A 23889-nucleotide genomic window follows, 5' to 3' on the forward strand; every position below is an offset into this window, starting at 1 on the left:
ACCAACATTGGTGACGTAGGAGACCAAGAAACTGACTCAGAGCTAATGCGGGCTGACGCAGAGGCAGCCTGGGTTGACGCAGAGGTTTGGAGTACCAACATTGGTGACGTAGGAGACCAAGAAACTGACTCAGAGCTAATGCGGGCAGACGCAGAGGTTGGCAGAGCTGACGCTGGGCAAAAAGAGCTACGCTGTGGTGTTTCGTGAGGCAGACTGAGAGCTGAGAGGCAGACGCAGAGCCATAGAGGGTGATGTAGAGCCATAGAGGGTGACATTGTCCCTGGAGGGTGATGCAATTCCAAAGAGAAGCTTCAAGCACCTTTGGTTGTCTAGCTAAGGAACAATCGAAGTCACTGTGGGGCCCATCATCCAATTGCTGATCAACTGGAATCTCTGTCTCTAGAGCAAGGTATTTCTACCAAGGAAAATCTCTGAAGGGTGAGCCATTTCTAGCACCCTAGTTGTATTCAGAAAACTGCATAGTAATAAAACCCTCATATTTGTTGCACCGGTTGGGTTTTTCCGAGGACGATTGTCCAAAAATAACGGTGTCCCTTGTGTTGTCTCAGTTATTTCAGTTGTTGATCTGTATATGTGTGAAGGTTGCATTTGTGTTTATTTTGGTATTGATATTAATAAATAACTTGTTAATGGGAAGAATAAGGAGGAGATAATAAACGAGATAATGCAATACAGATTTCTGATGTGTTAGATTCAGAAATTTCCACATTTCAAGCCCGCATCATCTCATCCATGACAGCTAGCATATCAAGGACATCAATGATGACATCCTGCACCGGCTTTGACATCAATGACAACAAAATCAACAATCTCCCTCTTTGTCATTGATGTCAACACACTGATTATAACTTGGTGTGTTGCATAAGCTCCCCTTAACTTCATACTTTTTTCTTCATTTCTTTCCTAGATTCTCTCCCCTCTTTGATATCAATGGAAAAGGGTGGCTGACACATCCTTGACGATATCTCCATATGATATAGCTCCCCCTAACAATATGCTTACCTGTTGCATCATCTCTATAGGCTTCCCCTGACAACGTGCTTTCCTTTTGCACCATCTCTTACATTACTACAATACACTGTCAATGTTCTGCATAATTTTATGCTAGAGGCAATCTTAATCTGTAAACAAACACTGGCGACACACACATTTCTTTTCTACACGCAAATTGTTTCCATACTCCAAATCTCAGCTTTCTCAAACTTTCTCTCTTCAATTATATTCTCAGATGATCACATCCATCACAACAATACATCTCTGCCTATTAAAACCAACTTTAGTGTGCCATGCCATCATTTTGCACCATCAAAAACCCAACGTATCAATACCAATTTATCTTTAACATACTCTGTTATATCTGCAATTCCACAGGGTTAGGGCTACCGAGATCAAAAATACAGGTTTGCCATGGTTCCACAAATTGGTCTTAATACTCAAGGTCACTCTACCATACAATAAGTTAATTGTTATCATTGTCATCTAGAGTCATGTAGAGAGTCACAACATTCATAGATGAACTGTGATTCATCACACTATTGTCATCCTATACATTGTCATCACTATCATATGTCACTATACATCACAGATACACAACTGTATATCAGTGTGTCATTTCTCTCATACCCAAATATCAATGGCAGTTGTATAACCTCTTTGTCTAAGCATACTTGAATTCTGATACTTGCTCACACTCTGCTACAAGCAGCAGTAAAAGCAATGTCATCCCACAATAACATCTACGTTATTACTACAATACACTGTCAATGTTCTGCATAATTTTATGCTAGAGGCAATCTTAATCTGTAAACAAACACCGGCGACACACACATTTCATTTCCACACGCAAATTGTTGCCATACTCCAAATCTCAGCTTTCTCAAACTTTCTCTCTGCAATTTATTCTCAGATGATCACATCCATCACAACAATACATCTCTGCCTATTAAAACAAACTTTAGTGTGCCATGCCATCTTTTTGCACCATCAAAAACCCAACGTATCAATACCAATTTTATCTTCAACATACTCTGTTATATCTACAATTCCACAGGTTCAGGGCTACGGAGATCAAAAATACAGGTTTGCCATGGTTCCACAAATTGGTCTTAATGTTAAGGCTTCACCAGTCCAAAATTATAACTAAGTCACAATTCTTCAAAGTCTTCTTGGAATGAAAGATGGCTGAAAGTACAGATCATGGAATTAAGAATACGGTCAAGGCAGCGTCAGTCAAGTGCGCATCCTTCATTGATGATTCTGCTCTTAGAGCCCAGATCTTAATCTTCAACACATGGTCTTCATGCTAGTTATTGCAGGAGCACAAGATATAGTGTACAGGCTGCAGAGGTCATAAAGGTCATGTTGTCACTTCCTTTCAAACAGAGTAATATCACCAGTCGAATTTAGGGCATTAAATCTTCAATTCCACTACTGGAAAGGTTTTTCTGTAATGTATCAACAAATAAAACTTGTTTCAGAAGTCCAAGACAACAGGCTTATAAGTATTTCCAATGATATTTTAGGAATTTTTACCAACAAGTTTGCTTTCAGGCCAAAACTATCGAGGCTTAGATGACTGCTTCAATGGTTGATGTCACAGCTTCAAGATAGGGATAAAAATTCAGAGCATAGATCAATGTTGTGTTAGAAAATCAGAAAGGAAGAAAGATTTTCTTATACTTGATAATTACTTGTGATGTTCTTGACTTCTTATTAGGTTTCTTTACATCTTCTTTCTTTTAGTTCATCAAGCAATTTTATTTTTTTGTAACCACATGGTGAATCGGTAACTGCCAGTCCTAACTACCAGTTCATCAAGCAATTACCAAAGCAATAGCACATAAAACAATGGACACCAGATATAAGCTCACAGCCAGGGCAAAACCCCTCTTTAGGGGAAAGCCCAGTCAATAATTCTTCCTTCAATAGTTTTCCGAAGATATTCCAAGACTCTAGACCTTGACACAAACTTTCCTCCACACCAAGTCAGTCTTCCTCTTCTCTTGCACATGATCCTACTTGACATGGCAGCAGTAGCAGCACTTTCTTCAACCTAGCAACTTCGACCTTGCTTTCGAGACTTCAATCTTCACTGGAAGACTTTGATCTTCACATAGGAACTTCGATCTTGGCCCAATACAACTTCTTGAGGCAGCAACATCCAGCGCCAGCAGCTTCAACCTATACTTTGATCTAGCAGCAGTGACACACAGCAACTGGCTACGACATCAACAAGAGAACTTCGATCTTCGAAACCAAGGCACGAGAGAGAGAGATAGAAGCACCAAAATTTCGGTTTTCCTCCTTTCCTTCTCCTAGACCAAAGTCGTACTCTTTTTGCCTTCTTCCTTCACTTCGCACTTTTCCCAACTTCAAAGATATCAAACTTGCTTGAGTTGATGTCCTCTACATGGAATTTGGTCTGCTTCATTTATAGCCTTTAGGTGAGGTCAAATAGCCTTCCTTGAGGCCGACTAGGTGTGGAGGTTACATAGTTCATTTTTTACTCAATACTTAACCTTTTTACATGATTCAAAAGCCCGAGAAGGGTCTCTTTAAAAGTACATTGACTCTATTAACTCATAATAAACCCTAGAAGTCCTCAATGGGGCCTTTGACCTAAAACATGATGACCTAAGCATGAAACCCATGCTTTAATAAGTCTTAATAATAATAATAATAATTCTTTTCTTTATTATTTTGACAAGTATATTACAAGATGACTCAAATACATTAAATGAAGACCAAACCTAGTTACATTTTCCAACATGCCGAAGGTGTCCAAGTTTAACCCTTCAATACACAGTGAATTCATCTACAAGAATACAAAGCTAAACCCTACAAAAATCAGTGGCACTTTCCAGCCTACAAATGTTTCATTCGGGAATTGAGCAACGCCATAATGAGTAGGCAGACCACCTGCAAAAAAACAATTAACCCCAACAAAACCCTTGAGCAACCATTGCCCACAAACACAATTGAAAACCCTTTCACATCTAGTCACAGGTAATTTTAGAGGATCTTAGCATTCTTTCATGATGAACTGCTTTTCAGGGAACAAAATAGCTCCTCTATGTATGCAGACCTCCTACAAAAAGGAACCACTGAATCCCATACTCCAAAAGAATCACGGAAACCATAACCCCTTTTTAGCAATGTGTATCAACCTTCTTCTTAATAGATTGAGCGTGATATCTCAGAGTCTGAACACAAGTCCATGCACATTTTGATGACCTTGACCCTTTTTTATAGCAATAAAAGAGGCTTCTAGGAGCCAACAAGGAGGGAAGACTTAATTTTAAATTAAACAAAATGGAGCCAAACATAAGGGTCGATTTGAAAAAACCCCTTGAAAATAATTTGAATTGAAACTCTTGGAGCCTAGACTTTATCCTCAATAAAATTTAATTACTTAATGAAATATCCTTGTCATGGGGGTCCTTTCTATAAATACTAAATTGCCACATCATCAATTTGTTGAGGCCTTCAATCTTTCTATGCCACATTATCACAGCACTGAAATTGCCACATCAACACACCTTCGCGGTTTTGGACCACTGGTTGGGTGCACGATCTTTGAACGAACATATCTCTCAAACCGCGAAGGCCCACGAGACGCTCCACATATCAATAGAATCAGTTTGATGAGGAGAATCCAATGGAAAGGGTCTCCAAGGCAAATTCATTGACCTACTTTTGCAAAAACCTCCAACAAGTGTGGCGTATGAACATCGTCTAAGGAATCCAAACCCTCGAGCTAAGGTTTTAACACTCATCATCTCATCCATGACAACCAGCATACCGAGGACATCAATGACGACATCTTGCATCTGTTGCACCCGCTTTGACATCAATGACAACATACTCAACATCAAGGTCTATTAAAATGTGGGGTTATTACAACAAGCAGAAGTCCATATGCAACTTTAGTGGTTTTGGTTCGAAAGAAAGATGGATCTTTTAGACTATGTATAGATTGTCAAGGGTTAAACAAAATAACTATAGAAAACAAATTCCTCATTCCATTCATAGATGAGTTGTTAGACGAACTCCACGAAGCAAAGTACTTCTCGAAGTTAGATCTACGGTAAGGTTATTATCAAATACAATTAATGCTAGAAGATGTGAGAAAACTGCGTTCAGAACTCATGAAAGACACTATGAATTCAAAGTGATTCGGATTAACAAATGAACCAGCTACATTTCAAGCAACCATGACTGAGCTTTTTTGTCCATACTTTTGGAAGTTTGTTTTAGTTTTTTTTATGAAATCCTTATCTATAGCAGGACCTAGGAAGAATACCTTAAACATCTAGAGGATGTACTTTCCTTGCTGGAAAAAACTCAATTTTATGCAAAATTATCTAAGTGCACTTTTGGTGAAAGAGAAGTCAAAGGCCTTAGCCACATCATATCCAAGGAAGGAGTCAAGGTAGACCCCACTAAAATCACAATGGTCAAAAAATGGGCAAAATCGAAAAATATATAAAAACTAAGAGGATTTCTAGGATTAATAGGATATTATAGAAGATTTATAAATAACTATGCGCATTTGACTACACCTCTATCCAACTTGTTAAAGAAAAATCCCTTTCATTGGGATAGCAAGGCAAAAGAATGTTTAAAGACATTAAAAGAAGTAATGTTGTCTACTCTAGTATTAGCAACCCCAGATATTTCCAATCCTTTTGTGGTAGAATATAATGCTTCTTTCCAATCCTTTTGTGGTAGAATATAATGCTTCAAGGTTCGTAATAGGGGCAATATTAATGCAAAACAACCATCCAATATGTTTTGAAAGTCGAAATCTCAACGAAAAGAAACCCATAAAATTCACTTATGATAAGGAAATGTTTGTCATCATATGTACATGAATAAATGGCGACAAATCCTCATGGGAAGCAAATTCTCGATTCATATAAATCACAACAATCTCCAATTCTTGTTGCAACAAGAAACATTATCTACAAAACAACAAAAATGGATGGAGAAACTCCATACTTTTGACATGGAAATATTACATAAAAGGGGGAAGGATATCATAGACACTAACGTACTTTCGCGTAAAGATGACGATATAACAGCATGCACAACATTAGTAGTAGTTCCTGACTGGTTGGATGAGATTCAAATTAAGTATGTCAAAGATCCAGAATCTTACTCTATAATCAAAAATTTGGATCAAAATCCAAACTCTAAATGGAAAAATGATACCTTATGGTACAAAAGTAGTGTTGACAACACTTTGTCAACACTCTGAGAAAGCAAAGTACAAAGAAATGGAGGAAATTTTTCAAAGATCGAAGTCATGAGTCGCCATCATTCATCATTGTAAACCCAATTTCTACAAAGTTTATTGTAAATGATGCTAGTATGAGTAGTTAACTATGTAACAACACCTAGGTAAGCCTCTGATTTTAAAAAAGGATTTCATCCTAGCAAGTTTTTTAACCTCCCCAAATGATGTATGTTTGTAAACACACATAATCGGCAGAGTTTTTCTTCCAGCTTAAACCCCACAGCTGGGGTGGAATTCGTTGACAAGGTATTAGGTGAGTTTTATTGTTTATCAAGTCTGATGTAAAAGTGTGTTTGGCAATAATTTTAGTGCATGTTACCTCGTAATCAGAACACCATGGCTAAATTATTTTATTATAAGCACACTAGGTTTCATACTAGATCATTATGTTTTGCCATCATTCATCATTATAAACCCAATTTCTGCAAAGTTTATTGTAAATGATGCTAGTATGAGCATTTAACTATGTAACAACACCTAGGTAAGCCTCTAATTTTAAAAAAGGATTTCATCCTAGCAAGTTTTTTAACCTCCCCAAATGATGTCTGTTTGTAAACACACATAATCGGCAGAGTTTTTCTTCCAGCTTAAACCCCAAAGCTAGGGTGGAATTCGTTGACAAGGTCTTAGGTGAGTCTTATTTTTTATCAAGTCTGATGTAAAAGTGTGTTTGGGAATAATTTTAGTGCATGTTCCCTTGTAATCAGAACACCATGGCCAAATTACTTTATTATAAGCACACTTGGTTTCATACTAGATCATTATGTCGCAGAATTGGGTAATGTCTTGAGGGTCTGGTCTGAATGTGTATTTCCCCTTCTAAGGGTTGATATTGTAATTATTTTGACGTAAAAATATTTTAGTGCATGGTCCCTCGCAATGGCTAAAATATTTGAAGGTGGAAAAATTATTAATCCCCTCTAGAGTCAATTAATTAATATTTCTAGCTAAATTAAGTAAAAATGTTAAGCCAGAAAATTAATTAATTTTGAGTTAAAAATAATTATAGAGAAATTACTCTCTCTAAGTGGAAAATAATCAAAAATTCGTGGGTCAAAAAGAAGTCAACTTTTGGAGGTCCTCCACCAAGGGAAAAATGGATATTTTAAGAAAATTTGAGCCCTTGGACCTTGGTGGTTAAGCCAAAGTCACCTTTTTGACGAAATTAATCCAAAGTATTGAATTTTGGATTAATAACAAACTAAGTCACATGACACGAGGACACGAGACACAGAGGACACGTAAATACGAGTATTCAATACGAAACACAGCGACCTGAAACAGGACACGGGGGCCACGTTTTATATATATTTAAAAATATATATATATATATATATATATATATATATATACCGAAATATAGTTTTTTATCCATATTAAATTGCAGGTTGCAGCTTATCTAATCAAATTAAAATATAATTACTTCACAAAGTTCATAGTTCACTTTAAAAAAATAAATAGAATCAAAATTTAATTACTTCTCAAAGTTCAATGTTCATAGTTCACTTTAAAAAAAAAAAAAAAATAGAATCAAAATTTACAACTTACAAGCACATAAGAAACTAAGTAGTAAGTACTTACTACTAATTATAAATTTAGAACTTAGATATTAAAACCATAAAATGCAGATTTTCCATTAAGTCATCAAAATCAAAATGTATCATTGTTCAGTGTACAATGTACATAGATAGATCATAGTAGATACTAACTCCTGAGAGAACGACAATGGAAAATAATTATGCACTGTCAAAGGTCACAATAATCTATCACTGTCAGATATGTGTTTCACTGTTTTAAGAATTTTTCAATTTTAATTCAATATTCAGTTTGTTACAAATTGTTGGGGTGTCTTTGATGTGATTAATTACAAATTGTTAAAAGTTAGGAAAAACTGTAGCCACAGGTGACAGTACCCATGGTAACAAAGGAAATATACACAGTGAACTCCACAGCACTGACTTCATTTCACACAATAAGCATAGCTGCAGCCTGCATATATATATAAAAGGTGGTTTTTCATATTCTGTGGAAAGCTGAAAGTTTCAGCTATCAACTTGTTTGCCACGGGAGTCAGCCTTTGTAATCATACTCAGCTTTGTCAGCAGTCGAGTTTCTCATAGTTCTGTATTGAAGGAATAACTGAAGTTACATCTTAAAGGAATAGAGTAAGCTCTGAAGAATGGAATCCCACAAGCAGACAAGCTAGCAGTAGTAGCTATTGGTAGGGAATCAATGTTAGATCAACATGTCTTAATGGTTAGCAATGCATAAATTCTCACTGACTTAATGGGATCAAGGTTCAACAGCTGAATATAATACCCTGTCAGATATAAAGCAGCCACAACGAAATGTGAGTTTTGAAGTATGGGCACAATGAATTTCAAATTGACATATTTTGCCAGTTAATAAAAAACTGATGTGATACAAATTTTGAATCTCCAATGATTGGCAGAAAAGTGTGCTACATAGAGATTTCAGCCTTCAGGGAGTGCCTATTAACTTGTGAGTTTTCAACTAATGTAACATATCACTTTCGGATTTCCATTTTAGAAGAGAGACTAATCTGCTGGAGTTTCAAATTTAGAGATTTAGTCAGGTAAATCTAGTGACTGCTCCAGACTTCAAATAGCTCCAGACTTCAAATATAATGCTAACTTCAAAGACAAACACCCTGCTCACAGCTCCACACGACAGCTCCAGACAACAGCAGGACAAAAATAACCTGGAATAGACCAACGCCTAGGCTTTAAATTATGTTTTTTTCGCGGTACGTATTCAACCTGTCGAAATACGTTAGGGCAACGTATTCTACCAACCAAATACGCGTATTCGAAATTTAGGACACGACGGAAAACGTAGAATACGTATTCAAGTTTTCATGAAACGTTGAAAATCATATTTGACACGTATTAGGGCCGTTTTCGTGTCCAATACGTAAAATATGGGACACGGGACCCTGGGGGACGTGTCCTGTGACTTAGATAACAAATGGTTTTTAAGAGAAATTCGAATTTTTCCTCAAAAATAAAAATCCGACGGTGGGGATTAAAGATAATCAAGTTATTTTCAATAGTCGAGATTATTTTGAAGTAAATCAAGCCAACTAGCCATTATTTTCCACTTGGAGGGGTTTTCTCTATATAAAGAAGCCATTTAGCTTATATTTCCCATCTTTGGAAGAGGTGATTTTGTAATTCATTTACTGAGATTTTGCTCTAGTGGAAACATTTTTCTCATAATAGAAAGACTTTGGGATTTCAGTTCATGGTGTTCTTCTATCTACTGATCTGTGGTATGTGCTAGTTATGAGTTCATCTTCTATATTATGTTGCATATTTAATTGTTATTTCATTCGGCGGTGATAAGAACATTCAATTGGTACGAGTTATCTTAGTTGATCCGATTCATTATATGATCTAACAGTTTGTCTTAAGATTTAATAAATATTTACAGGTTAGTTAGCCTTTGGGCTCCAAGTTCATAGACTATGGGGAAGAGTCAACCTTGTTTGGGCTCTAATCTTTCATTGTGACGATTTATTTTGCAAGAGGGTTGCAGGAGGGTTTCAACTGGTCTTTCTTTCGAAATTATTCATCCATAACATTTATTTTAAAAAAATTCCCAAAATTTTATTTGATCTTGGGCTAAAAATATTTAACATGCTAATGAGAACCAAAAAAAATATTTTGTAAATATTTGTAAGATATTCTAACCCTTGTTTTATTTTGTAGCATTTGGGGTTTTTCTGGTTTCAAAAATTTTGTATATATTTGGGGTTGTGGAATTCTTTCATCCATTTTTTGCAGGTGGATCCTCAAGCCTCAAAGGAAATTGAATTTTTGTGGAAGATCTAGCCCTAAGGCTAGGTTTTGGAGGGTTTTACCCTTACAAGTATGATGTCCAGCCTAATTGAGCAATTTCACTAGGATTCAAGTCTCTCAATTCATGCATCCACCTACCTCAGCACCAACTCATGACAGTTTAAACATCCAAGAGGAGAGGCCAATGGTTGTTTTTGGGCCGCATGTGGAAGAGTTGGATCCTTCTACTGCATCCTTCTACGTGACCTTAGTAATCCACGACCTCTTACTGCATAATTGCATGTTGGGTTCCGGAGCCTCACAACCTCATGCCACTAACAATGATGGAACAATTGGGCTTGGAGATCACCAGACCATACAAGGACCTATACTCCTTTGACTCCAAGAGAGTAAAGTGCTTAGGGATGATAAAGGAGCTGGTGGTAAACATGGCTCAGATCCCTATGAAGAGTGTGGTAATGGATATAGTGGTGGCTGATATTCCTCCTCGTTTCAGCATGCTCTTATCTAGATCTTGAGGTTCCAAGGTGGGGGGTTCTATCTCTGACTTATGCCACGATTCCCACTTTTGGAGGCGAGCAAAGGAGGCTGTACAGAGAATCCAAGTTTGTAAAGATTGTGACTCTAGCTAAAGGCTCAGAAAATTCCTAGTGCATGGGAAAGAAAGTGACCTCTCCTGGCTATTTCTAGAAGAAGATGAGAGCTTCTTAGAGGAAACATCAGTGCACCTAACGAGGTAGTTAGAGCATCAGTGCGCAAATGAAAATAAAGTATGGAAGTTATACTTCGACGGGGCAAACTCAAAAGAGGGAAATGGAGCTGGAATATTGTTGGTATCCCCGAAGGGCAGCCTGATACCCCTCTTTCAAGCTGGAATTTGAGGCGACCAACAATGTGGTAGAGTACGAAGCATTGCTCCTTGAGGTACAAACGGCAAAAAAATGAATATTGAATGCCTAACAGTCTATGGAGACTCTGAGATGGTCATAAGGTAGACCAGGGATCAATGCCAGGCCAAACACCCCAAACTGAGGACGTACCGGAATGAAGTGTGGGATCTAATTGATAATTTCTTCCTGGCCTTTAATATCCAATTTCTGCCCAGGGAAGGAAACTGGATGGCTAACTCCCTTGTCATAGCAGCAAGCAATTTCAGGCCCCCGCAAAATCCGCTCCTCAGATATGAGGTAGAAGTCCAATACAGACCTTCAATTCTTGATGATGTCAAGCACTAGTAGGTGTTCGAGAATGACGAGCAGGTGAAAGATTCATAGAAGCCGTTGGGGAGTTCACCCACTCCACCATCAATCAAGAAGAAGAAGAAGAAGAAGATCAAGAAGCCACTCCATGGAAAGACACTGTGGTTGGGCGCAAAATTTTGCAACTGAAAGGGAACACCAACCCGCGCGGATTGGTAGCACTGGAAAGGCTTTTTAATAAGGATGACATAGTCTCCAAACCAATAGCCTTGGAGATAGATGATCGAATAAAAGACTACAACATTGGATCAGAGGAGGAACCCCAGATGATCAAGCTATTAAAAGGAATCCCCTGGCAATATAAACAAAGGTATTTAAATCTATTCAAAATTTACAAGGATGTGTTTTCTTGGCCTTATGAGGATTTGAAAGCATTTGATACTAGCATCATTCAGCATAAGATTCCTTTGAAGAGTGGAATAAAGCCATGCAAACAGAAACTCAAGCAGATAAATCCACTTTTACTCCCCTCCATTGAAAAAGAGGTGAGAAAGCTATTATAGGCAAAGATCATAGTGCCTTTAAGGTACTATGAGTGGGTGGCCAACCTAGTCCCTATCTGGAAAAAGAGCGGAGAAATAAAGCTAAGCGCAAATTTTCGGAATCTAAACAGGGCGTCGCCAAAAGACAACTACCAGTTGCCTAAGATGGACCATATATTGCAAAAGGTGGTTGGCTCAGCCAAAATGTCCATGATGGATGGGTTCTCTGGCTACAACCAGGTGGCAGTCCATCCTGAGGATCAAAAGAAAACTACTTTCACCACCCCATGGGGAACATTCATGTACGCTCGCATGCCCTTCGGTCTCATTAATGCAGGGGCCACATTTCAGAGAGCCATGGACATAGCTTTCGTAGGGGACCAAGACAAATTTGTGGTGGTTTATTTAGATGATATCATAGTCTTTTCTAAGACTGATGAAGAGCACATCCTCCATTTAAAGCTCACCTTTGAAAAATGCAGGAGGTATGGTCTCTCTCTGAATCCTAAGAAATCTCAGTTCGCCCTAAGTGAGGGGAAGCTACTTGGACACATAGTAGCGCAAGAAGGAGTAAAGATCGATCCTAAACGAGTCAAAGCCATCAGCCATATTCCCCTGCCCAAAAACAAGAAAGAGGTTCAAGCCTTTCTAGGGAGAATAAATTTCTTGAGGAGGTTCATACCCAACTACGCAGAAATTGTCAAGGGTATTACAGACATGCTCAAGAAGGAAAATGACGTCTAGTGGAGCCATACCCCCAGAGACTCTTTCATTAGAATTAAATAGGCTTTGGTTGAAGCCCTAGTACTAGTCAGCCCCGATTATTCAGTGCCTTTCTACATCTTTTCTTTCACGTCCCCACAAACTATCGCTACAGTGCTGCTATAGAAAAATGAAGAGGGTTATGAACAACCCATTGCCTTCTTCAGCCAGGTCCTAAGGGATGTTGAGCTGAAATATAACATATCAGAGAAACAAGACTATGCACTAGTCAAGGCTTTGAAGGCATTTCGCATATATGTGTTGCAATCGGAAATCACAGCGTTTGTCCCAACGACAACAGTCAAGGACATCTTGGTGCAAGGAGACAGCGAAGGAAAAAGGGGTAGGTGGATAACAAAAATACAAGAATATGAGCTAGAAATAAAGCCTACCAAGCTCATTAAAGGTTAGGGGTTGGCCAAGGTTTTATCTAAATCCAATTGCCAAGCTCTAGGGATAAACCTGATCACAAAGGAGGGCAGACTCAAGGATCATCAAAGCGGGATTAGAACATCTGAGCAGAAAATCTATGCCAAATATGAGGGATCTCCCTGGTATAAGAACATTGTTCATTATCTCTTATTCTTGAGGTGCCCGTTGGGGGTAGATAAATCCAAATACTGAGCTCTGAGGTTGCAAGCACAAAAATATATCATATCCAATGGCCTACTCTACTGGAAGGACCCGACGGGGGTATTGGTGTTATGTTTGGTGGAGGGTGACCGTGAAACCCATAAGGTGATTGTAATGTCCCAAACGAAATAAATTTGGAACATTCCTTTCACATAAAATTTCTACTCACAAACAGAAGATTGCCATGTAAAATATAACATATAAAAAGCATGCAAATTGATAATACGATAAGCAGAAACAATCTCAGCTTTATTATAATATAATAACTGGGGTTTTACATGCTGGAAAAATAGTTGAGATAGTTGGCCTCAACAGAGTTGCAATAATAATACAATGGGCCTCCCAAAACAAACTGGAAAACGATACACTGCAACCTGTGAATCCTAAATGGACCCACCAAGGGGAGATGAGTGCCCGCCCAATCTCTCTAATTCAAACGATGGTTTTCGTCTTGGGGCTACCAATGGAGTAGAGAACCGGGTTCTAAACCTCATACAAGATATAATATCAAATCCAAGATGTCCTCCAATGGTCTCCTCCTCCTCTTTTATAGATTTGATGGACTCCTCTAGAACCTTCTATTTTATTATTATTTTAATCATGGAGCACTTTTCCCTGTTTTATTTCAATTAAAATATTATTTTTAATGCACGAAAATGATAAATTGGCCACCACATCTCCTCGGGTAATTGAAAATGATATCTAACCATCCCATCTTGTAGATCTTCTCGTTTTGGTTCCAATGAGCCATTACGCTGAGGTGTTTTGCCACATATTCCTCTCGGAATGCCACCTTAAGCGTAATTAGTTGAGTCAAGCCCACTAATAACTCAGTTTTCTGAAAGTAGTCAGAATGCGACGAAATGAAAGGCAAACTGTGCGAGTGATGGAATATACCAAGCGAATGCCATCGGACCTCATAGAAACTCCTCAAAACTCCATCGGGACCCCTAAAGACATAAACTGCTCCACTGAACTAGCCATCCCCTACCCTAGAAATCCATCCTCGTTGTACTATGAAGAAGAATAAAAATGGGGGCATGACAATCCTCCCGCCCCAAGATTGCTTTCCCTCGAGCAATCCAAATATGTGGACCAATCTGGTGGCCCAATGCCCGAATCCCACACAAACCACTGGTCCACGTCACGCCTCCGAGCTATCGAAACATGACTAGACCCTCCAATACCTGGATCCCATGTCCATCTCTGACTCAACCTGCTACTAGTAGATCCACCTAGATCCCAATGCCACTAAGAAGGAACACCAATGCCCCACGGCTCTGGTTGTGCTATAGCTCCAACTATGAATGTTGTCCCACCAACTGCATACTAGCTCATCACTTTTCTCCAATCCAACCTTGGGCATAAGCCAAGGCCATCACCTCTGCTGATGCAGGTAAAATACTATGAAAATGTTGGTGACCTGTCGATCCACCTCCCACTGCTCACTGAAACATATAGTAACCTCCTCATCTATGTGCCCCGGTTGTACTATGCCCCGAGCTAAGGTTGATAATCCATCAAGAGGACACCAACTCATGATCTCTCGCCAACCCAATGCATGGGCACTTGTGCAAGGGATACATTTGCTATGCTGAAACTGGTCCATGGTCAACTCCTGATGCTCTACCTGGACAACCAAAACATGTCCAATAAATCCTGCCTCTCTCACTCTAATGGGGAAAAGTGGGCAAACTGTGTTGCAAGCCCCGTCTATGTACTCCTAGAGAGGGTTGCTGCCTAAAAATGTTGCAGCTCGGCTAAATGCCACTACATTGGTTTGCACCTCACCAATGGGTAGACCCAAAGATGGATGCACTACCATCTCCCTCGCCTGATAGGAAACTCCACGCTCCTCCAGTCCACCAATCTCTTGCCAAACTACCCTGTGATACTCCAGCATCTCCTGAGGACAAGTGTCAACGAATAGTGTCACGCTGCCAACTATTTGCGCATCTGTCTGCTCCTCATCCATGGCTGACCCCAAGGGTGGCTGCTCATCCTCCACGATCACGAGCTCAACATGAACCTCCAACTGGCTCTCCCCAAAAATCTCAACATGCATACTATGCATATCATCCTCCTGAGCTGACTCATGCTCCACCATACGCTGCTCATGTTGAATCATCACTAGTGACTCATCATCCTGAAGGTCTCTCCCAAGATTCCCTGGCAGCTCATCATACACACCCGGATATAAATCTGGGTTGTCTTCAACATCTCTACAGGTCTTCTCAAGCTCTCCTATGTGCTCACCATGCCGGATCGCCACTGATAGCTCACCTCCCCAGTCTCCTCTCCGCATGGGAATAATCTGCTGCTCATTAAACCGATCCACCAGATAATTATGCATACCACGACTACTGCGATCATCCCCACATGCCTATTGATGCTCTTCAAAATAACCCTCATTTGAATGACAGAATGAGTCTCCCCCTCCTCTACCTCTATCATTTCTCCCTTAGATTTACACCTGTGATCTAGTGTCCATGCTCCCTGACATGTAAAACAGATCCGCTCTCTTCTCATTTGATTTCTACTCTTCTTTGGGAGTTTTGGAGGCTGCTCTTTCTTTGGTTCCTCACCTTTTCCAGATCTGAACCCTCCAAAAATTCTCCTTATCAAATTTCTTTTAACAAGAGGGTCAGCGCTAAGGGCTGCGAGCTGCCTTAGTGACTCATCCATGAGCTAAAAAATTTGAAAATTTCAAGCTCCCTGAAAAATTCTCGCTTGATATTTTCAGAGTTCTCTGAGAGTATATGAGTTTCACTGCGAATGGTTTTGCCAACAGTTTATGATTGTATTGTTGTAGGGGTAGTCTTGGTTTATGACATATAATTTAATTTCAAACCAGCAACTCATATATTACATCATTCCCAAAAATACATGAATCAATGGCATACATATTGCTTTGATGACAAGGTGATATATACACAAATTTAATTTACTTGACAAAGGAAATATATAGCAACATGGATTACAGAGGAACCTGGTAAAATCACTTTGCTCAGGAAATATGCAGCCTCCTTACGCCCTTTTCTGAAGGAGAATGTGGTCTTGAACCTTGTCACACAACTTCCTACAAATTTTCAGTCTTCAAGATATATTATGTCACAAACAACTCCAGGATTATGACTTCTTCAGTAATACAACAAGCACATTCAACAGTCCTCATCTCTCTGATGGCCGATATTGTCAATGATGACTTGACAATGAATTCAATCTTCAGAATGTGGCTTCTTGAAATGATATTGCAGCATTTGAGGCAGGTGAGTACGCTGCCCAGAATTATCTTCTGTGTTCAGATTCCTCACTACGGCAGCCACTACGCACAACAAAGGGAAAACTTGGTCTCTGATTAATCAACTAGATGAGATTCATTGCAATCTCCAGCACTGAAGTTCGCTCCACCCAATTCAACACTAAACTCAATCTCCTGGTAAAAGCGATAGCTAGCAGAAGTATTGTCATTTCCCTTCCACTGCAATCTCGTCCAAGGAAATGAAGACAACATAGCCCGAGAGAAGGGGTGGTGTTCGGCTAGCCAAGGGACTGAAAACTTAGTCTTCCTCAAGCCTGGAATGACCCTCTAAAATGATGCCCTCAAAACTTTAACAAAGAAAATCAATGGAAAACTAAGGTAGGGCAGCCCCTTTCCCTCTCCTCCTAGGGGGGCACATGGTGGAAGATGGTTGGTCCCGCATTTCGCACTTCACGCAAATCGACGATCCAGGACAAGACCGGGGTTAAAAGACTGCAAAACAAACAAAAAAAAATTGTCGATGTAGTGTTAAATCACCAAGGAGGGTCGACTTCATTTAACAAAGGAATCCAAAGAAAAACCAAGGTCGGGCGGCCTTTTTCTCTCTCCTCCAGGGGACCACGTGGTGGAATATCATTGGTCCTTATGAACCCTGTGGCAGTACGAAGTTGATGTGGTAGTACGTTGGACACGTGTCACGGGGATTCGGCATTTTCAGGGTCCTGAGGGGGGCATTTCTAGGTGACATGTATCACCACTCATAGGGCGACACGTGGCAGGGATGATGTCACCATCGCAATTAAAGATCGCACAAGGCAAGATCCCTCCTTCGCCGATGTTGCGATTGCAATATGCAAGATCCTCCCAGATGCGATATGTTATGCGATCTGGCCTATTAAGTTTTCGCGTCCAGACGAGTCGGCCAGCACTATAAAGAAAGGTAATGGGACTTGTTCTCCCGATTGCGATATGCAATGCTTTCAGAGGGCCCTACCCCGCAAATCGGCGATCGCAGGAGTCTAGAGGAAATATAAAGGGCAAGCATCGGGAATCGTCGCTATGCAGGATTTCATATAACAAAGGAAAAAGTCCCCTGGCAGGTAGTTCAATGGCTCTAGGACCCTCAGGCTAAGCCCCTGGTTCCAACCCCAGTCATATGAAGAAAGCTACGAAAGGGAGCCAAAGTGAAGGGGGCTAAGGGGGATCGGGATTTGTTTGTTTCGCAACGTTTTTTACAACAGAAAGGGCAGCATGGGAAAGTCCTCCATATTGCCACCAAGAGAGCATCACCAAGTATATCAAGGCTTCAAAGACGTGATGGGTTGGCAACTGTGACTTTAAGAGGAACAGATGGTGCAATCAAAACCGATATGGGCCGATTCAGAAAGGCTTGTTGCGACACGAAATCAGGGTCAATACTGACAAGAGTGGAAAGAGACTTGTTAGCTCAGGAGGATTAAATTCTCAGGCATGGTGTCCCATAACAAAGAGAGACGAAGTACCGCCCAGGGGTCTTCTATCTCAGTACTGCAGCATGGAGTTGATGGTGCACACTCCCAACTTTAAATAATGTATGGTTCAATCAGTGAAGGCAGAAGCGTTGGGAGTCAGTTGAGCAGCACAAGAGGCCATACCATGAGCAAATTACAACCTGAAGCAGGAGTGAGCACAGAATAGGCACGGAGATATGTTGTTGACATTCTTATGTGATCGACTGATGTGTTTTCCTGTAAGGTGCCTCCTTTCAATGAGGCAATTAATTTTGTAATGTTTCTAGGCCACAGAGCCATTTCAGGCCAAGACAGCTAGTCAACTTGACAGCTGAGACTTGGCCAAAGATATTTTTGTTGTAATGAATGTCCATGATCCCCTCTCCAGATAAATAGAGGGAAGAAACACTTAACAAATGTTCAGAAATTCTAAAGAAAATACTACATGTTATTTTCAGACTGTATGGCTTTGTAATACAAATTTTTCAAAATATCAAGGAAATGGTGGTGATTCCCCCTTCAAGTATTACAGTGTGTTATCCCGCTGTTAAAACCCATTTGATGTTCATGTTTCTTCACTGAATTCATGCAATCATAGCCACTGGAAATATTTCAAGTTTCCTCACAGATTCGTTTGGATTGATATGTTGATGCAAGTGCCTGTAACTATATCACAGATTCATTTGTATCAACATTGTTAATGCATGTGTCTAATGGGTCATTGAAATTATATATTTAATAGTAGCACTCCATGAATCATATCACCCCATCTCTCTGCTGTCCATTATATCTACCTGTAACTCAAACAAGTGTATGAATTCTTAAAGCTGCAAGCTCCATGTGTTAAACATAGAATTCTTGATGCTGTAAGCTCCATATGATGAGTTGCTCCTTCTTCTTATCCTCTATCATTGCCTTACAAAAGCTTATTAAATTGTAAGTCCTTGAACAAATCGGCCTCCACTGTTTTATGCATATTTCTGAGATTTGTATATGTAAAGAAATACCATAAATTCATGTCTTACTCCTTTAGGTGAATGAACCAACCCATTATATATACATATAGAATATAAGTGAGGTCGCCCTTTACTAAGGATCATTTGAGACACTCCAAATTTAGATGTGCCCAAGCACTGGTCTTGTAAGCAATCCGAGGCTGTCTCTGGGAGCTACAACACATTGACTGCCATTTTATACGCTTTCTTTCTATACCAGATAATTGATATATTCAGGTTGAGTGTAAGGCTGTCTGTTATCTTCAGTTTACTAGTATCTGTCAGGGTTGAGAGCGGGCCTTTTGGTTAAACTTCTGGGGAACTGTTCTTCGTATTTAAAGCAACAAGTTTAACCCTTAGCAACCATTTTTCAAACAACCCCACATCCTGATGCCTTGACACAGTTTCCTAGCCAGAAACTGTCTACAAGGAACAACATCATCAATCACTCAAAGTTAAAACGTAAAGAAAAGGAGACCTAATTTTGAACTTCAACAGCATGAAGTTCATAAATGTACCAAGATCAAATGACCTTGATGCAGATTTGATGGCAAATATCAACGCAAATCTTAAAATAGGGGATTTGAAAACCTTTTGCAAATAGCAAACATCAAATTTGAGATTTAAATATTCTTGACTACTGTAATCTTCATATGAGATCCTGGATTGCTCAAAAATTGCATCCTGTTGAAAAACTCTCCTTACACATTCAAAGCTGTAAAGTAAGAAACTGTACAAAGTCGACATCCTTTGTAGCAATCATGTCCTTCTATATAAACCTGGTACTTATAAAACACTCCAGTGTAAAAAAAAAAAAATTAATTAATTAAAAAAAAAGACACTATCATTCCACAATGCAGCAACATATACTGCCATGCCCACACAAAAAAGTTCCTCCCATGCAACTTGTTCCACTTAACAAAAGATACTAGGAACTGACATTGTTGATTTTGAAAATGGTTTTCAGCAAAAAGCCTTTGTTTCTTCAATCACAAATGTCCAAGTGCTATGGAAAGTATTTCGAGACTTCTCAAACAAGCATTTGAGAATCATTAAAACCTTGCTTTCTGATTTTGGATATTTGACTATATAGACCTTCTTAGTCTCAATTTACTTGAACAGAACATATTCCAGAAGGAAATTCAATGAACTAAACTCATTAGAAATTCAGAATGAAGAAGTTTGGAAAACCCCAAGAAAATAACAAACTAGAAAGCTCATGCAGAACTCCTACCTTACTTTTTGAGTCAATCTAGTTTGTTACTCGCTATGGAAAGAATAGACTTATGGACCATCACAATTTCAGAAAGAAATAGCATCATTTAATAATTTCCCCTCTTTGGATAATTAATCAAAACTTCCCAGGGTAGAGTACCTTGATGAACTCTTGATCAAAAACAGCCTCTGCTTCAAAATCAGGAGCCTTGTTTCCAACCAATGGAAGTTCACCCTGTTGAGCAACCAAAAAACATCCCAAGAGCTAAGAGTCAGATGGTCAAAAATATCATCTAGTAAAACATGGTAATAAAATATGGAAACCATTTAACAAATATCATCAGCCTGCCTCTAGTCATGTTACTTCAGAGATATGCCTATTAAATTGACCAAATCCAATTCACAAGTTCAAATGACCCTGAAGCTACAATTTTTTTATCTTTGCCAAGGAGGCAATAGAATGCAGCGTCATCCATCAAAGCTTCAGAAGAAAGAAATAGAAATTCATAATATGCAGATAAATCCCCATCATGGTTGCAGGGTGAGTCTGGAGCTGTGCTGATATCAGGTTGTTTCTTAACACCCCTTTTGGAGAGGCTGCACTGTGAAGATTGCCATATAGGACAAAGGAATGCTTAGGTCAACATAGGTGGAGTTCTGTGCTCACTAGTTTCTGCACCTCAGGTTCCACCTCCATGTCTACCAGTTGTTGCTGCATTATTTCTCCCTCCCTTTTACCTGACGAGCCTACAGAAAGGTGTGCCATAAAGTCTATCATATTTTGGCAACTAATCAGATCATTTAAAGTGTGCCTGAATGTGGCACATTCTATTTTCAGCTCAGCAATTTCATGTCGTTTATGTTGCAGTATCTCCATAAGTAATACTATTTTAGTGTTTGTGCTAGCTTTCTCACAAACAAGGCGACACCCCATAAGACAGACTCCCAACATTCCCAGCCACTCTCCCCCATGTCAGATGAAGTTGTTGGTTCGATACATGTGATTTGACATACGTGTGGGGTAACACATACAACATGATTCTGTAATAAATTCCTTCATAGTTAAATGGGGCATGTGGCTTAATGCCCCAAAAATGTCTTTAAAACTTCCTCTTAACCATTGGATTATGGAATTGGGAAACACGTTTGGCCCTTTTTATCTCCAAAGGTTCCTTGATCAATCCCTACTATTCGCATTAGCTAGTTTGTTCGTTTTCTAGTTCAATGATCTTAACACAAGGAAAAATTCTACCTTCTCGAACCTTTCAACTTCTTTGTCGATCTTGTCTAGTATTCTGGATAGTGCACTTTGACTCTGCCCTGTACCTTTACACATAATTTGATTACCAGTTCCAAGCCCCAACGACAATTAATCTCTTATGTTGCCTTTCGTCAATAATACTTAAACCATGGAACAAGATGAGAGCTTCAACTTGATTTTTAGAAGCCTTCCCCACACCCCATAAATAAAAATTTGAATTTCCCTTTTTTCCTTGAGGATCAATAATGATCCCTCTTGCTCATGCCATCCCTAGTAAAAGGTTTTTTTCCAAGGAAGTGATTATATAAGAATGAACAAGCTTATATAATTTCGAGAAAGAATTCAAGAAGAATATGAACATATCTCACCTTAATATAGTAAGTGAATAAAAGGGGTGACAGGAGGGGGAGGGATTCTCATTAATCCCAATGGAAAAATTGTAGTCAAATATTCATGGGGTTTAGGCGAGAAAACCAACAATCAAGATGAAATATATGGACTTCTTTTGGGATTAACTATGGCGACCTTGGACCTAATCGTCATTGGAGACTTTATGCTCATTATCCAACATTTGATCAATGGCACGCTCCCTCGAGAAAATCCCCTTAATCTCCTTTTTAAAAGAATCAACCGCGCTCTTAGCCTCTTTACCTCTTTCTCTCTCTTTCACATCCTCTGAAATCAAAACTCCAAGGTTGACTACCAAGCAAACTCATCATGCCTTTTGAATGGGGGTCAAAAATAGATTAATGGCAATAACGAATCATACCCCATTCCATAATTACTCATGTTTATTCCTTGTCCTAAGGTTTCCTCCTCAACCCACCCTAGTATGAACAACCTCTGGAACCTAAGGAACAATAAAATCAAAATCTCAAAGGCCTTGAAGACTGATGTCATGGCAACAACAGAGTGCAACTCTCATGCGTGGGAGGCCATTATAATCCTTTAGGCTTCAAGTTCAATGTTGTGAGGTACTATACATGGCCTCAAGCCCAACTGGGCCACCCTTCATATTGATGGCTCTAAAGCTCCTTATTCTCTAGAGTTTTAATTACGAAGAGATTGGTCTCGCATGAGAAGGACGTTTCTCATTGTTAAATTTATGACATGGTCCAACCCTCCCATCTCTCTGACTCGACATTTCCTTCAACGAAGTCCTTCTCTCCCTACCCTCTTGGTTCACCTGCACTCCTACCCTTCACAGGAGTCATGGCATCATCTTTCCTCTGTTCCATGTGGTTTTGCAACAAGCCCCTCAAGATTGAAGGATTTGTGTCCATAAGTGGCGAGAATCCCTAGCTCCCCGATCCCTGCAAATTAATTTGGCGATTTTCTCCTTCAAGGACCTCTTCTACAGAGATCAGCAGTGTGGACTGTGTGTGGATCGGCCTTAGCGTCCAAAGGCTTGATGATCAGTCTTTGCCGTTTTAGTTATGTTTTACTCCGGTCAGAATCTCATCTGGCGATGAATCATTTATTCGTCTATTTCTTACACCCCTCTAATTTTGCTTTGTTATGGTCAGCCCTAGCCACGCCCCTCTGCCACCCATTCCATGTTCCTTCAAGTGCCCCTGCGCTTCCTCGGGCTTTCATTTCGAGACTTCTTTGTTCTTATTCACCCCCCTTGTTTCATGTATCTTCAATGCAGCCCTTCGAGCCCTCTCTCCTCCCACTTGCAATCATCATAACATTATCTCTGCTCCCCCTTGCGCACCTCTCAGCGACCCCTCCATCCTATTAGCCATGTCTTCCAGTCATAACTCTTCAAGCTCCTTTGGAAACTTTCCCAGTATCGTCAACAACAACCCCTAGGAGTCTTTAAAAGTGGAAATTATGGACTTAAATGGCAAATTCTACAATAAGATAATTACTTAATTCTTGTAACTGAGGAGCTTCAATCACTCAATCTCATATTTGTCCGTCAAGATGATGAGACTGATGGTATCAAAAGACAGCTTGAAGATCTCCAAAACAAGGGCAACACTGCAAAGAATGAGAATCCTACTAACACCACTATGGGTCCAGCTCTTTCCCATCTGAATTTCGACTTGAACAAACCAACCGATGAAGACCCCCTCTTTCCTTAGTGGTGGGAGCAAACTGTAAATTTGCTTTTTGCTGTCTCAATTTTGCAGAATCTATGTATGTTGGACTGATATTGTAGTTTTTCTAGTTAATAGTTATTTGGTCCTGATAGACAATTCCTCCCCGAAGGACCCTTTGAAAATGATGAAACGTAATGATTTCCCAAGTATTTGTTGTGTCCGAGCGCCGCAGATTTAATGCAAACACCTATCATTATTGTTTAAAATATATATATAGTGAATATAATATAAAGGGAAATATTATTACAAGAGATATAAAGGGAATTTATACAAAAGGGTGGG

The 23889-nt window shown here is 39.5% G+C and overlaps 1 protein-coding gene across 3 annotated transcripts in view; it reads right to left on the reverse strand.

Annotated features, from left to right (window-relative positions):
- Nucleotides 1-23889, reverse strand: part of LOC149191661 (2-Cys peroxiredoxin BAS1, chloroplastic-like) — a 253444-nt gene that overhangs the window by 193727 nt on the left and 35828 nt on the right. For 2 of the 3 annotated variants that reach the window (XM_089404386.1, XM_089404388.1), the window contains exon 2: nucleotides 20399-20473. The exons of the other annotated variant lie outside the window; for it this stretch is intronic. In XM_089404386.1, coding sequence (XP_089260512.1) covers nucleotides 20399-20473 — 75 coding nt within the window. The remainder of the gene's footprint in view (nucleotides 1-20398; nucleotides 20474-23889) is intronic. 3 annotated transcript variants of the gene reach the window in all.

The sequence above is a fragment of the Pinus tabuliformis genome, chromosome 2_2 (genome assembly GCF_031772625.1).
Source record: "Pinus tabuliformis cultivar Carrire ecotype Pingquan chromosome 2_2, CPIR1, whole genome shotgun sequence".
Classification (NCBI taxonomy): Eukaryota; Viridiplantae; Streptophyta; class Pinopsida; order Pinales; family Pinaceae; genus Pinus; species Pinus tabuliformis.